Raw genomic sequence first — 15,509 nt, 5'->3', positions numbered from 1 at the left:
TGACTTCTGTATTGCATGCTGGTAGATATTTTTAGGTTCTCACATACTTAATCTAAATTACTTACTGTAAACAATCAGGTTTTCGAAGCATGTCTTTATGGAAAATTTTCTATTTATAGACGGCATGCTACCGAAATTTTGTTTGAATTTTCCCATAATAATCAAAAGTCCATAAACTAGAAAGCTAAAATGAGTATGCTATACTACATGCTAAAATATTCTTGAAAGTGATGTTTGTATTTCAATCAGGTCTTGAATTGTCTAATGTAGATAGTTTTCATGGAGTTCATTTAACAATTTAGTATCAAAAACTCATTATATGAACCTATAAGAGTTTTTTTTTTTACATATAAGGCCTTTGTGTAAGGATCCCACATCGGGTGTGCAGTACAAACATCTTGGATGTATAAGGAGAATTTGATTTCCAAATAAATGAGACATCTTTTAGAACACCTAATTACACAAAACATCAAATTAAGAAGATGTGAATATGAAAAGGATTAGTAGAAGTACCTCAAGATCTATGGGTGGGTTGCTCATGAAGATGATTACATTTTAGAATGGTCATTAAGAGACTATCTTCGTAGTAGTGGGAAGATGAAAACAATTCCTGATATTATTCTCAGAAGCAAAACTAGATATATATATATATATATATATATATATATATATATATATATATCATGTGATATATTGGCAAACCTTGCTAGTGTTGTTGAGACCACATATTAGAATCTGGAGGAGTTGACGATAAAATAGAATGGGCAACCCATGTCATTTTAAGTAGAATACTTGAAGAAAAAGACCATCACTAGTGAAATTAGGAATAGCTTCCCAAGAGGGGGAGAGAATTAGCTTTTAAAATTTCTTTTAATTCCTTTTAGAATTCTTAAACTTATTTTATTTCTTTTAACCAATTCGTGACTGATTTGTTTAATTTGTTAAGCACTCAAGAACTTAGTTTCTTCATTTAATTTTTAACCATACAAACATCCAATCATTCAACCAAACCAATCAACTATAATTAGAAAGTAAACAAACAAGTCAATACACAGCACTTATGTAATATAACAACTCAAGATGGTTGTTTGTTTATACCAGCCAAATTTGAACCAAACCCTGTAATGAATGAGAATTTATGCTTGCTGATGTAAAGCCCAGTATAGATGAATCCAATCACTCTTTCCAAATATTTAGAACTCAAATAAACTCTTGGTAAATTTATCTTTGGGATGTTAACCAAGTAACGTACTCCCGTATGGTTTCCGAAAGATATGGTGTAACCAACGTACTCCCTTTCGGTTTCCGAAACCCAAATCAAAATTAGACTTTTAAGTTTACTTGATTTCCAAATATATGTAGTATGTATAATTTAGATATTTAGAACATCCACACAGTTGTATATGAACCGAAAATAAAGAATAGGGAAAGAGAGAGTGAGATGGGGATTTTTACGAGGTTCGGCTTATACCCAGCCTACGTCCTTGCCTTTGGCAAACCACTAAAGGATTCACTAAACCTGTTCCATTGATGGGTGGAACAAAACCTTTGCAACCGATACCCCACGCTCAAACACTCCTTCACTAAGCTAGAGTCCGCTTCTCCAAACGATGTCCCCTCATTCGGTAACTCCTTTAGGCTAGAGCCCGCCTCTCTAAGCAATATCCCCTTGCTTAGCCAATGATCCAAACAATCCTTGGAACGTCAAAGAACTACAAGAAACATAAGATAAGATCTGCGTACAAGTATACTCTCTCAAAGAGCAAGTTAGTACAATTTCAGCACTATATACTTTAATGTAAAATATCAATATGAAATACAATGAAGCTTAAGTGTAGAATTCACCAATATCCTTCTTAGATGAGGATTAGTAGTAGGAATTCAGAGGAGGAAAGATTAGCACTTCAGAATATCTTAGCAAAAGAGTTTTGCAATGAGTGAGCAAGAGAACTTGTAAGAACAAGAGTGCTTTCAGCTTCTCAAAACAGATTTTTCAATTCTTGGATGTATTTTGATTTGCAAAATCATGTATTTATAGGCTTTTGAACTTGTTTCCATGTTACAAAAGTTTCCTTAGAGAGTTTCCCAAGTTGTTAGAAAAATTGGAGTTCAAAACGGTTATATTTTAAAATATTAGAATTTATAAATTTGCTCGTTAAACAGTGTTCAGATGTCTGAAGATTCGAGTTCAGTCATCTGAAGTTCCTAAAACTCTTTAAAAATGAATTGGACACAGGGTCAGATGTCTAAAGTAGGGTTCAGATGTCTGAAGTGATTTTGTGTGCTGTTCAGACAGCTGAGTTCCTCCCGTGAACAGTGTTCAGATGTTTGACATCTGTGACCCCGCTTTAGTGTTTTGACTATAACTTTTTATGTATAACTCCAAATTAGGTGTTCTTGGTGTCAAAAGAAAGCTAACAGAAAATCCTACAATTTTCATGTTGAACACATTTTAAAATAAGGAAATTTTGATAGATAAAAATTAACCTCAATAAGGATGTATAAAAACTGACAGCATTTGGAAAAACTCTTTTTGGTGCTTTTCATTCCAAAAATGATTCTAACCTTTATAAAATAATTTTTTACCTTATAAAAATATTTTCCAAGTATTGTAAAAGGTATCTAAGTCCAAGAAGTTAACCTAAGAGTTTCAAAATATTTCAAACGATATTTTAAACATTAAAGCACTTACATGAGACTTCTAAGACATTAATATTCTAGGTTCTTGAGTATTCATGCTTTGTCCTTGGATTGAGTCCATCTTTTCTTCAAGCTTCCATATTCTTTGAGCTTTCTCACTTTCTTTTTCTTTGGCTCTTTTGACTTTAATATTCCTTGACTTTCAACAACTCATTCATGTCCTCATATTCTTCAAAGTTTAATATATCATCTTTAAATCCATGCTTTGATCTTTAAATCCATGTTTTGACTCTTTTAAACTTCATTTGATCCTTGTGAGCACTTTGAACTTACTTTCTTATATATTAGCCCAGAAATATCATTACTCACACAAATACATTAAATTTTACTTGTTTGTTAGCATTAAAACAAGATAATAAGATTTTAAGCCTTGTAAGGCCAACAACTAGTAGTATGAAATTATCGACTAGCTTAAGTTTTATAAGTAGACTCAAGATCCCCAAAAGAGATGGATCATTAGTGTCGGTTTTACAAACCGTCACTAATATGGTGGATTATTAGTGAAGGTTTTTTTAAAACCGTCTCTAATAATGCATATTAATGAAGGAACAATCTGTGTTTGATTGGTTAAGTTTAGATGATGAGCTATGGTGTTTGGGCGCTTGTGATGTAGTTGGAATTTTGATGTGTAGTGAAGTATCTTATCAATATAGTTCATGCACAGTTGCAATTCCTCTACATCGAGGAATCCTAACAAACGTAGTGAAGGACCTTCTAAGATGAATGTAGAGATGGTAAATGAATGGAGCAACGAGTATGAAGATTTCCCTCCAGATATGGAGGTTCAACCCAATAATGCAAATGAAACTAATGTGAAATCAAAAGTGACACCAATGGTTCCACCCGAAAAGGGTAAAATCAGTTGTTGTGACCCAATCACACGAAGGAAAACTTTAAGACCGTCACCATGCAACTTTCCATAATCAACCCAAGGCCTCATTCGACAAATTTGCGACACCAAGACATATCAAGTTTCAACAACTTGATATGTCTCGTCTAGCAAGTGACATGGCTATGTGGTGGCCAACCTATAAAAACGTTGAAGAAAGCCCTATGAGATATCAAAATATGACATTTTAAGAGAAAACGAGCTTGAAATTGTTTTCACAGAAAGTTCAAGTATGAAGGAAACATGTTGTTTCATATTATGGTCTTTGACTCAACTACTTGTGAGAGGAAATACCCACCGTTTGATCAACATCATGTGAATTAGAAGTTGATGATCAAAGCCAAGAGAAGGATTAAAGTTTCAAACCATATTTCAAATATTTCGAATAAGGCCTTGAGATTGATTGTGGACAGTTGCATAGTGATGGTCTTAGAGTACTCCTTCATGCGATTGGGTCATGACAACTGCTTTCACCCTTTTCGGGTGGAACCATTGGTGCCACTTTTGATTTCACATTAGTTTCACTTGCATCACTAGGTTAAACCTCTGTATCCTGAGGGAAATCTTCATACTCGTTGCTCCATTCATTTACCGTCTCTACCTTCATCTTGGAAGGTCCTTCGCTACGCTTCTTAGGATTCTTCGATCCAGAGGAATCGTAACCTTCCCTATGCATGAACTATATTGATCAAATACTTCGCCATACACTGAAATTCCAACTAACTCACAAGCGCCCAAACACCTAACAAAAGATCGTAGCTCGTCGTCTAAACTTAACCAATCAAACACAGATTGTTCTTTCGTTAACATGCATTATTAGGGATGGTTTTAAAAAACCGTTACTAATAATCCACTATATTAGTGACGATTTGTAAAACCGACACTAATAATCCACCCCTTTTTAGGATCTTGAGTCGACTTATAAAACTTAAGTTATTAGATAATTTCATACTACTACTGACAGTCTTTCTCTTCAAGCATTCTACTTAAAACGCCATGAGTTGCTCGTTCTATTTTATTGTCAACTCCTCCAGATTCTATTCTGTGGTGTCAACGACACTAGCGAGGATAGCCCATATATCACTCGATATATATATATCCGGTTTTGCTTCCCGGATAATATCAGGAATTGTTTTCATTTTGTCCACTACTACGAAGAAAGTCTCATAATGACCATATGAAAATGTACTCATCTTCAAAAGCAACCCACCCACTGAACTGGATGTTCTTTTTTGTATAGTATTGTAAATGGGGTTTACTAGTCAAAATGAAACTACAAATTAACTCTTTATTATTCTATATGGTATAAGGTTGACTTCTTTTTTCGGTTTATAAACTAATGTACTTTACTCTGTTCAAAGTTAGACATATTTTGCTTAGAAAAAATTTAACAATGGAGAACTGGCCTACTACTCTACTAACGTTTGGTTCAGATTCAAAAGAAGGCAATGATTCTAGTGTTGGAAGTGCTGCCTACCATGAGGATATTTATAGTTCAAATGTCAAGAACAAGTCAATTTTGTCTCAGTCTATAGAGCAAGATTTAGATATGGGCGAGGAAACTTCACTTATGAATAGAATCACTGGCTATGACCATTTCGTATTAATTGACAATTTGGAGAAAGACTTGTCCCCAAGAATAGTTGTTGAATTCATACAGAAGCAGACGACCATGTCAACACAAGTATGCATTTTCCTGAGCTTGTCTTCAGAGACATACACGAGGGGATTCATTGTGTTGGATTCTAAAGAGAACCTAGAGAAATTATGGGAATTTTGGAGAATCCAAAGCACATTATAGCATCTTCAATAGAAAGGTATCAACTTAATGCATTATTATTGTTGATTGTATAGTGTCCACTTTTTGCTCTATTTCTATATCGAATTATATTGGATTTGGAGTAATTACTTTCATTAGAACTTATATTTCCCTTGTCAGTTAGCTTTCATTATTTTTTTCAATTTTTGCATGTCGTGGATGATTACTGAAAAGATACCAAGGCATGGATTGTTTAAACCATTAATTGGGAACCTGAAACCGACATCCCTAGCACGTTCTTTCATTTTTATTTTTATTAATTTTTTAGGAAATATCATCAACTATAAAAGTGAGATTTTGTGCTACTATTGGAGCTCTGTTGTGGAATTGTAAAATTGATTTTATGATTCTCATATTGTAGCGGGAATTACAGAGCACAAATGCTATAATTGGTGAAGAATTAAAGTTCTGTCACTCAGGTACTGCAGAATACAGAATAACTAAGGAGCTAAGGGATTTATTTGTGGAGTTTGTAGATCATCGTAAGCAACTGCACAAGAAGTTTGCATTGAAAAAGAGAAAAATCCTAGACACATCTGCCCTATAAGTGCTTGCAAAGTTTAAGCATGTTCTTGGATGGCCACTCAAATAAGCAGGTGAAAATTTGGGTCTCATTTTTGCTAATCGAGTGAATGATTACATTTCTTTGATGGATGGTTTATATTTTGTATAAACTATTATTTGAGCTACTAGATTGCATGCCTTATCTGGAATGCCACCTATATAGCTGATGCAGTGATTTGTGTTTTGTATGTTATAGAAAACTACTAAGCTGTCTGGTATACTCTCTTTGATTTACAAATTTGGGAAATGTTCTATTTACAACAGCACGCTACCGAAATTTTATTAAAATTTTTCTCAAAATAATCAAAGCCCAAAAATCAAGTGCTAAATGTTTATAATATGATGCATGCTTAAATTGTTATTGAAAGGATGAGTGATTGCTAAATGAAGATTGATCTTCATCCTAAATTGAAAATGCATGCATAAGAACATATATAGAGGAGTTCAGCACCATTCTTAGAAATAGAGCATAAAAAACACATTTGCATCACGTGTTTTACTTTTTGAATATTGAGGCTCTTCCGAAAACTCTGAACATCGTACTCGGCTCTTAAAGCTTTATAATTAAATATGGACTATTCTTTGGTTATGAACACAAAGTCATACTATGTATATATATGTTCAAACATTGTATACTAGTTAGCTAATTTCTAGTAAAATTATTATTTTATAGGGTTTGCGGCTCTCAGAACACTACGACGATGCCAGACACTTCAGTCAGGTCGAATGCGTGCAACTTTTGACTTTTCCTGTATTTCTAGTTAACTGAACATAATTAATTTGTATATTTTAGTTTGAATTTGTACTTGTATGTATTTTAATTTTGAACAATTTTTATTTTAAATTTTAATAATTTATAAATATTTTAGTAATTCTAGTTCAATTTTATGTATGTTAAAATGTAATTACAGGTTTTTACAAGAATTTTTTTATAAAAAAAATTAATTTTTTTAAAGCATTAGTGACGGTTTGTAAAATCGTTACTAATAATGGGAATATGAAGTATTAGTGATGGTTTAGAAACCGTCACTAAATGACCAAAACCGTCACTATAGAATAAACCTTATGGGTGCCAAATATTAGTAACGATTCTATAATCGTTACTAATAGTTAATTATTAGTAACGGTTTTAATAATTGTCACTACAAAGCGCACTATTAGTGACGGTTTCTTGATCGTCACTACTACAGTCATATTAGTGACGATTATTGAATCCCTCGCTAATACTTGCGCTTTAGTGACGAATCTGACCATATGTATAATTTATAATGACGGTGATAGTGTAACGACCTGCTATTTAACTGGATTTTTTTTTTTATACTATGACATTTAAAATGCTCTGATACCACATTAGATTAAACTCAATCATTAACCTAAGCAGCGAGAAGCAGAAATCAAATAAACATAACCATATGTAGTTATATACAATACCAAAGTGCTAAATTATTTCTTAGAATATACATATATAGATGTTCCCCAGAAATATCCTCAACTGGCTAGGGCTATACAAAAATACTCACTCTAATATCAGGGCAATACTGAGACCCCTCTATCTGCGAGCTTGATCTGCTCGCCTACCTGAATCACCTGAAAAATGTTAAAGTAATTGGGATGAGCCAACGCTCAGTAAGACGAAATATGCTATTGCTAGTGTGTGGCAGATGAGTTACAATATTATGAAATTTTGTTTCTATAAAATCATATATAACTGGATCTGTACATACAGTACAAGTAATAGAAACTACCACCATTTCCATGTTACTTAACATATCAGTATTTTAGGGTACTATTTAAAATACTTCTAATGTACATAAGTATATTCTCTGTCTCTATAAATCTGTATATACATAATAATAACTGAAAACTTCCCTATGGATAATTATGTGTCATGATTTAACCCCTCATGACAGGGTTATGCAGCCCTTAGGCGGGATCTACCCTGACTGGCCGACCAGGGTAAACCACTATACTCCCTCGGTCTGATCTGCCCTCCTCAACCCATATATGATGGGGAGTCTGTCCACGTCAAGGCACTATACGATCGAGCTACTACCATATATTATCTGAATAGGTAGTTGCACTCTGAACTGAATATCTGTAGTTATGATACCATGCTCTACTGTATGATCCAACAGGATCTGATACTATATAATATATTTCTATATACAACTAACTGTTTTACCATGATTCTGTAATAACTGTATTAACCATGACATTGTAATAAACTGTAATTGTATCATCTGTATTTCTGAACTGAACTATAATCTGTAAGTCATGGTACTGAAAACTGTATAATCATAGTACTGAAAATTGTATAATCATGGTATTCTATAATTACTATAAAACATATCCACTAACTGTATATTCTGTAAAATATACCCTGAAAATACTGTAAAACATGCTTCTATACTATATTTATATTCTCAAGCCATACAGTGATTTAATACGTAATATTCATAATTAATAACCTGTATAATGTCATGCTGTGAATAATAAACTGATAAAAATATACATTTCATACTGGAAATCATTTTAGAACTATCTAGCATAGCATATTTCCCTTACCTGTTTCCTGCTAAAAATCTCCTACTATAACGGGTCCAACACCTGTGAGGTTCTCCACTCAACACCTTGAAAATGATTAATTTTAGAACAAAACTTTACTATTTTTAGGTCTATTACATTTCTTACAATTGCTGGAAACTCAAAATCCGAATAAAAGACCTTACCCTAGATTTAGGATGAATTCCAACTTCGTCCCACTGACGATCCGCTACTGCAGACTTGCAGAGAACTCTACCAGGATCGTCGTGGTGGCCTCAGATCGTCGATTCGGCGACTAACGGAGCCGAAATCGAAGGAAGAAGAGGGAGGAGCTGTAGGGGTAGAGAGAGAGAGACGACGGCAAATTTCTGTGATTAAAATTAGTTTAGGGCTATTTATACTGCAGGCTTCGTCGACGAGTCCTTAAGTAATTTCATCGATGAAGGATGATGAACCTTACCCTTCGTCGACGAAATTCAAAGTAGCCCAAATTCTTCTCTCAGTATCTTCTCATTGAAGAGTCGTAACTTTGTCGACAAGGTCCCCTTATGCGCTCATCGACGAACTCCCTGTGTTCGTCGACGAAACCCTGTGAAAAATCTTTCGGGTTATTCCATCCAATATGCAATGCGTTTGTCAACGAAGTCAGCTGTCTCCTTCTGATATTGCTTCCATTTCTCTCCCTCGTTATTATTTAAATACTATTATTCTTCGAGTCACTATAGGTAGGATATTAGTAACGATTTTTTTCTATCATTAATACTCCACTATTAGTGACGGATTGAATATTTCGTCACTAATAAGTATTAGTATCCACAGATATAGTGACAAAGCTAGAACCATCACTAATGCTGAGAGAACCGTCACTAATAGTACTAGTGATGATTTTCTTATTATTAGTGATAGTTTAAATCCGTCACTAATAATCTCATTTCTTGTAGTGAGAAGAACATATTAGCATTTTTAGTTTATCAGCTTTTTCAGTTCATAGCAATCAACAACAGCATTCTTCATTTTCAGTTTTAGTGAGAGGTGTAGTAACAAGAGCAATGTCAGGATTATCCCCGTGATGCAGAAAATAGGGATTAGTGAAATCATCCACTGTAGATGAATTTGTAGAAGTAGAAGTGGAAGAAGATGAATCTGCGGAAGCCATGAAAGCTTCAACAAAGGTTCGAAAAGAAGATGCAAAGAATACGAAAGTCGAAAAGAAGATGCAAAGAATACAAAAGAAAACTAAAAGTTCTCCAATACCATGTTAAAATGAGTTAAAATTTCACTTTCATTCATATCTCAAAAGGTACTTACAGAGTACTTATACACACATTTCAATAACAAAATTTACAACTGAAAATAAATTAACAGCATAATAACATATCTACAACTATTATTGGGAATGCAACCTCTATTTTGCTAGCTGAACAAGATGCTGCTGTAGGTACTAATAATGGAACTAAAACTGAAAAGGCAGATAAATTAAAAATGCTCATAGAACACTTGAAGAAATCATTTCTCTCACTTTACCGAGATTTTTTATATACTTCACTAAATTTTATGAGAGAAAGTCGGATGAAAAGAGAGCACTTCCTATATCTCTATTATCTCATTACCATTAAGCTACTCCCCATCACAGTAGTCATATATTTAAAAGCCAATCTCTTTAGTTAATCCATAATATGACCATTCATTACCCTTATGATAGGACACATATCCTAACATCCATAGAGGACATATATTTACAGAAATTGCACAGAAGAAAGAGAAGGGGGTGGAGAGAGAGAGAGAGAGAGAGAGAGAGGATTATACTTCTTGTGTTGGACTTGTGTTCTTCTGGTTAATCTCAAATTGATGACTTGTGTTCTTCTGGTTAATCTCAAATTGATCCCACTTCGTCGTTCTGGTAACAATTTCATTTGATTGCCTAATTATATGGAAACATTTAGTCTCTCCTTTTAAACTCTGTACTAAAGCTCCTGAGTCAGAATCCACAGCCATCAATTTGCAACGTACTCTGTATGACAAGTCAATTGGGTGACATCCAGGCACCATGTTATAGTTGTACTTCAGGACATATAGAAATATAGTACGATGAACACTTATACCAGTTAAAGGAATAGTGCGATTTGGAAAGCAGTGGAAATATATTGGTCCCTGGCAAAGACTTGTCTCAACCAATCCTAGAAGTGAATCACGAGGTGTGCTACGCCTGCCATCTCTAAGACATACTATGATTGAGTTGTTAATACCTAGTCTTGTGAGAGGGGATGCCATTACTTGAACTGATCCGACATGAAGAAATTTGTATTTTCTCTTATGCTTGGTGAAGAATTCTTCATCGAACAGTGGGACTGTGTCCTGCTCTATTGTCAAGCTGGTTGTCTGTTCATAAGTTTCAATGGAGTAGTCAGGCATCAACTTGAAACCTTCCCTCTTGTAAATTTGTTCACTAGGTATTTTCGGTATGCTGCACCTCATCAAGTCTTTCTCAAAATGTTTGGCGTCGATTTCATCATCCTTGATGATCTTAATTCCTGCACTTGATGTAGAAGCCATGCTTTTGAACTGAAAATTGCTTTCCAACTGCTGACAATGCCCTCAAAGCATCAAGAGTAGATTGCTGAACCAAAAAGAAAAAAGGTTTTATAGCATGAAAAAATTTCAACCACAAATGCCAAGTTCATGGTTGACCGACAGCGCTCGTCACCATTTTGGCTAGAATTGTGAACATTATTGAATGAAAATTGAAATCAGCCAGATTAAGTTTTGTGTACTCACGATCTTAAGGACCGGAATGAATTTGATGCAACCTGTGAAGGAGAATATAGGAAGGGATGGGAGCTAGGAAGCTCTTGTGAATTTCACTGGTGTTGGGTCTGTTGATACTTTGAGAGGTCATAGTTTTTTAATAGATGGAAGGCAGTCGGACTTCAATTCATCTCAAGTCCGGAATGAATTATTGTTGCCTGTACAGATAATGTTGTCATCTTTTTCTTTTAGAAAATTCATTTTTACTTTATGTCACTTCTCTGATTGAAGATGTGACAATGATGAACCATAGAATTTCCGTCTTCATGCATCATGGGGTGGGGGCAGCATACTGTCACGCGCACAAAGTATTACTTGAGTCCTGTGGTTTATAATCATTCAAGTAGTGAAAAAAGGATTTGTTTTGTTGTAAAATTTTTTTGTTTTTTTTTTTTAAAAGTCTCAAATAATTACAAAACTGTGCCTAATTTTTTAATTTTTTAAAAAAATTTATATAAGAAATTAATTTTAGTACTCAAAATATTTAAATTGCCCAAACAAAGAACATAAGAATAATATTCTAAATTGGTACTCAAAACTAAAATTTTATTTCCAGACATGCATGGGTTTCATAAACGTTTTTACTATTAAAATAGCCCAACTAAGAAACGAAACACAATATGAGATACAGAAGTGAAGGGTGAAGAAACTCTTAAACTTTTTCAGCTTTTGCTTGCACTTGGAAACTTGGGATTCCATTTTACAGCTGAAGGCAGTCAGATTTGAATTCCTTGTAAGCCCCCAGTTATTGCTGCCTTGACAAAAGGTTTTGCTTTGGATTCCTTTGCCTTGCTGAATTACTTGCACTTCGGTCTTTTGCTTTTTACCAAATGAGCCTTTTTTCTTTTCTTTTTTTGCTTTCTTCCTTAGTCTTGACAAGTGATTTTTTGTCATATTGGGCTGGCCATTGCTTGCAATCTCTTGAATGTTTGAGAGCCTCCTTTATAGATTTTTGCAATCTTGAATTGCCAAGTGTTAGGAAAAAAATTATATATGAACAATTTCAAAAGTAAATTAATGGCATGATACAAATAATAAATAAAAGTGAGATACAAGAAATTTAACGTGATTCTCTCAAATGTTGAGGTACGTTCACGAGACACGGCAATCCAAATCCACTATCACCAAAATGTGTACAAAGTGGGTACAAAATGCCCAAGTCTTATAAATACACAAAAGTGTATAAATAAATATACTAAGATGGAAATGACTCACCAATATCGTGAATAAAGCTCCCAAAAGAACCAACCAAAAAATACACAATCAGAAGCTCCAAAAATACGTAGCCAAGCAGCAGGTTGCTGCAGCAAAGATGACGACCGGCACTAGTGAGGTGCTACTGGGTGAGGGTCTGTGTGTGTGTAAAATCCGAAAATGAAAAGAAAAACAAAGGAGCAACAGCTTGCTACTATTTTTGCAAAAAAAATCGAATAGAGAAAAACTGTAGGGGGGGGGGGGGTGCTAGCTTTTACTACAATGTTGTGTTGTGCTGTGTTGTACATGATGCATTTTGAGAATGCCAAAGAACATGCATCAGGCATGCCTTTTTTAAGAAGCTAAGAAAGCATTAATAAAAAATCATTTTTCAAGATATGAGTCCCACAAGGAGGGAACCCCAACAAATCTCCCCCTCCCGACTTATGGGGACGACTCCACTAATTCAGCTAAAACTCGACACTCCATATGCTTGTCTCTAGACAATGCTTTTGTCATCATATTTGAACTATTATTATCGGTGTGAATTTTGTCAAGTTGTAATAATTTCTTATCCAACATATCCTGAATCCAATGATATCTAACATCAATGTGTTTTGACTTTGAATGGAAGATAAAATTCTTACTTAAATGAATTGCACTTTGATTATCACAGTAAAGAATATACCTTTCTTGTTCCATGTCCAACTCTTTCAAAAATCTCTTCAACTAAAGCAATTATTTGCAAGCTTCCGTAATGGCAATAAACTCAGCTTTCGTAGTACATAGAGCAACACATTTCTGTAATTTAGATTGTCATGCCACAGCTCCCCCTACAAAAGTCATCAAATAACATGAAGTTGATTTTCTAGAATCAACATCACCGGCCATGTCAGCATCCGTAAATCCATGGAGCATAGATTTACCATTTCTAAAACACAAATATACCTTCGAAATACCTCTAATGTATCAGAGAATCCATTTTACTACTAACCAAATGCTCCTTTCCCAAACTAGAGAGAAACCGACTAACAACTCCAACAACATGAGCTAAATCTAGTCTTGTGCAAACCATTGCATATATTAAAAAACTAACGGACGAAGCATAATGAATTTTCTTCATCTCTTCCTTGTCTAGCTTGTAGGACTTTGTTTGTACTAAACTTGAAGTGACTAGCAAGCGGGCAACCAACGGATTTTTCTTTATCCATATTGAACCTCTCAAGCACTTTTTCAATATACCTTTCTTGAGACAACCAAATTTGCCCATTTTCACGATCAGGAACAATTCTCTTGCCAAGAATTTTCTTTGTCGGTCCTAAATATTTCATAACAAAAGACTTGCTCAACTCCAACTTCAACTTGTCTGTTGACTCTACGAGTCCAATTCTGTTTCGATAATAACAGATCACTTGGTATTTGATCTGTGCAATTGAGATTGTGAACAAAAATTATATTAAGCATGCACCAAAGGATAACAAGTAATGGAAGTCATGAAGATTCAAGTTTACATATCTTGGCACATTCCATGGAACTCAAAGAATACGAGAATCAAGATGCAAGTAGCAAAGTTCAAGAACGTCATAGAAATGGGTACTTAGAACTCATGTACTTACATTTTTATATGATTTAGTTTGAAACTTAAATCACATCTTAGAATGACTTTAGGACTCATGCATTTCATGAACATTTTTAGGGAAATTATATGGACTTAGAAACATATTTAAAAAACCCAGAAAAAGTATTATAAAAGGATAAATAAAGAGAGCAAATCATATTTTGAATTGAGTTTGAAAAATTAGAATAACGGAACTTCAGAAGCCTGAAGTGGCAACTTCAGATGATTGAACTATAAGTTCGGTTGATTGAAGAATTACTTCAGACGTCTGAAGAATAAGCTTAGTCGTCTGAACTCGTCTGAACTCGACTAGCAGAAGCACCTAGATGAACTTTGACTTTGATCGTCTGAACTCGACACTTCAGTCGTTTGACCCTTGACCTCGGTCGTCTGACCCTTTGTCCAAGTTATTTTTTCGAAAGATAAAAAGGACTTCAGTCGTCTAGACCCTTGACCTCAATCGTCTGAACTTGCAAGAAAGATTAAAATTTTAATTTTTATTGAGCACATGCGAGCTATCTTATAATCCAATGGTCAATATTGGTTTCAGGGGTTAGACACCTATTTCTACTGCATATCTAAACCCTAGTACGCAAAAGAAAAGCAAAAACGTGAAAAGCTAAGACACACAAGAAGAGAAGAACACATCTTGTTGAGAAACTTAAGTTGATTGCTATACGATTGCTTGCAGTCCAACCTATATTCATCTTCCTTGAGCAAATCTATTCAGAAAACTAAAAGGGATCTCTCTTATACACCTTTCGTTCAACTCGGTATTGAGGTTTGATTAATCCATTTAGTTTTATTAAGAAATTCTCATATCAACATCTATTTTTTGAACATCTTTAGAGAACTTTGATATTGAGCTTTTCACATTCATATAAAGATTGATTTTGACAAGTTCATTACTTGAGAAAGGTTTTAGCTATTGGTTGAATAAGTTTTTGATTCAAGAGTATATCTATTTTCTCAAAAAGCTGATCATTGCAAAATCTACTTTTGAATATTTGATAAGAGGTTGATCTTGTGTGTGCATATAGCAAATCATTTTTTAAAAGATTACCACTTGAGAAGAGCTTTAGTTATTGATTAAATACTTTTGATTCAAGTGAGTTTTTCATTTAAAGAGTTGATATTTTCAAAATATCAAATCTAATTATTTGAAGATCCTTAATGTTTATAACTACAAATATATATTGAAGGATATTTTCTGAAAATCATATAGTAAGTGTGTTGATCTTTGGTATTCTCATCATATAGATATATATATATATATATATATACATTAAGTCAAATATTACCAAGATCATATTGAGATTGAAATATTTAGAGAAATATTGTTTTTAACAAACTATATTTAACATCGTTGCAATCTT

At 34.0% G+C, this 15,509-nt stretch overlaps 1 protein-coding gene across 2 annotated transcripts; it reads right to left on the bottom strand.

Moving 5' to 3' along the window:
• Positions 1-7,340: 7,340 nt before the first annotated feature.
• Positions 7,341-11,478, bottom strand: LOC131149491 (uncharacterized). Of its 2 annotated transcripts, none has more exons than XM_058099958.1 (3): positions 11,292-11,478; positions 10,323-11,133; positions 7,341-7,559 (listed from the first exon to the last, which is right to left on the bottom strand). In XM_058099958.1, the coding sequence occupies exons 2-3, from the start codon at positions 11,067-11,069 to the stop codon at positions 7,500-7,502; spliced, it is 807 nt and encodes a 268-aa protein (XP_057955941.1). In that variant the 5' UTR covers positions 11,070-11,133; positions 11,292-11,478; the 3' UTR covers positions 7,341-7,499. The 2 variants fall into 2 exon arrangements, with proteins under 2 accessions (XP_057955941.1, XP_057955942.1); XM_058099959.1 differs by lacking the exon at positions 7,341-7,559 and having other exon boundaries at positions 9,781-10,527; positions 10,619-11,133; positions 11,292-11,442.
• Between the last annotated feature and the right edge of the window lie 4,031 nt (positions 11,479-15,509).

The sequence above is a fragment of the Malania oleifera genome, chromosome 2 (assembly GCF_029873635.1).
Source record: "Malania oleifera isolate guangnan ecotype guangnan chromosome 2, ASM2987363v1, whole genome shotgun sequence".
Classification (NCBI taxonomy): Eukaryota; Viridiplantae; Streptophyta; class Magnoliopsida; order Santalales; family Ximeniaceae; genus Malania; species Malania oleifera.
Note: the sequence above shows the minus strand (reverse complement) of the source record. Positions and strands in the feature narration are given on the sequence as shown.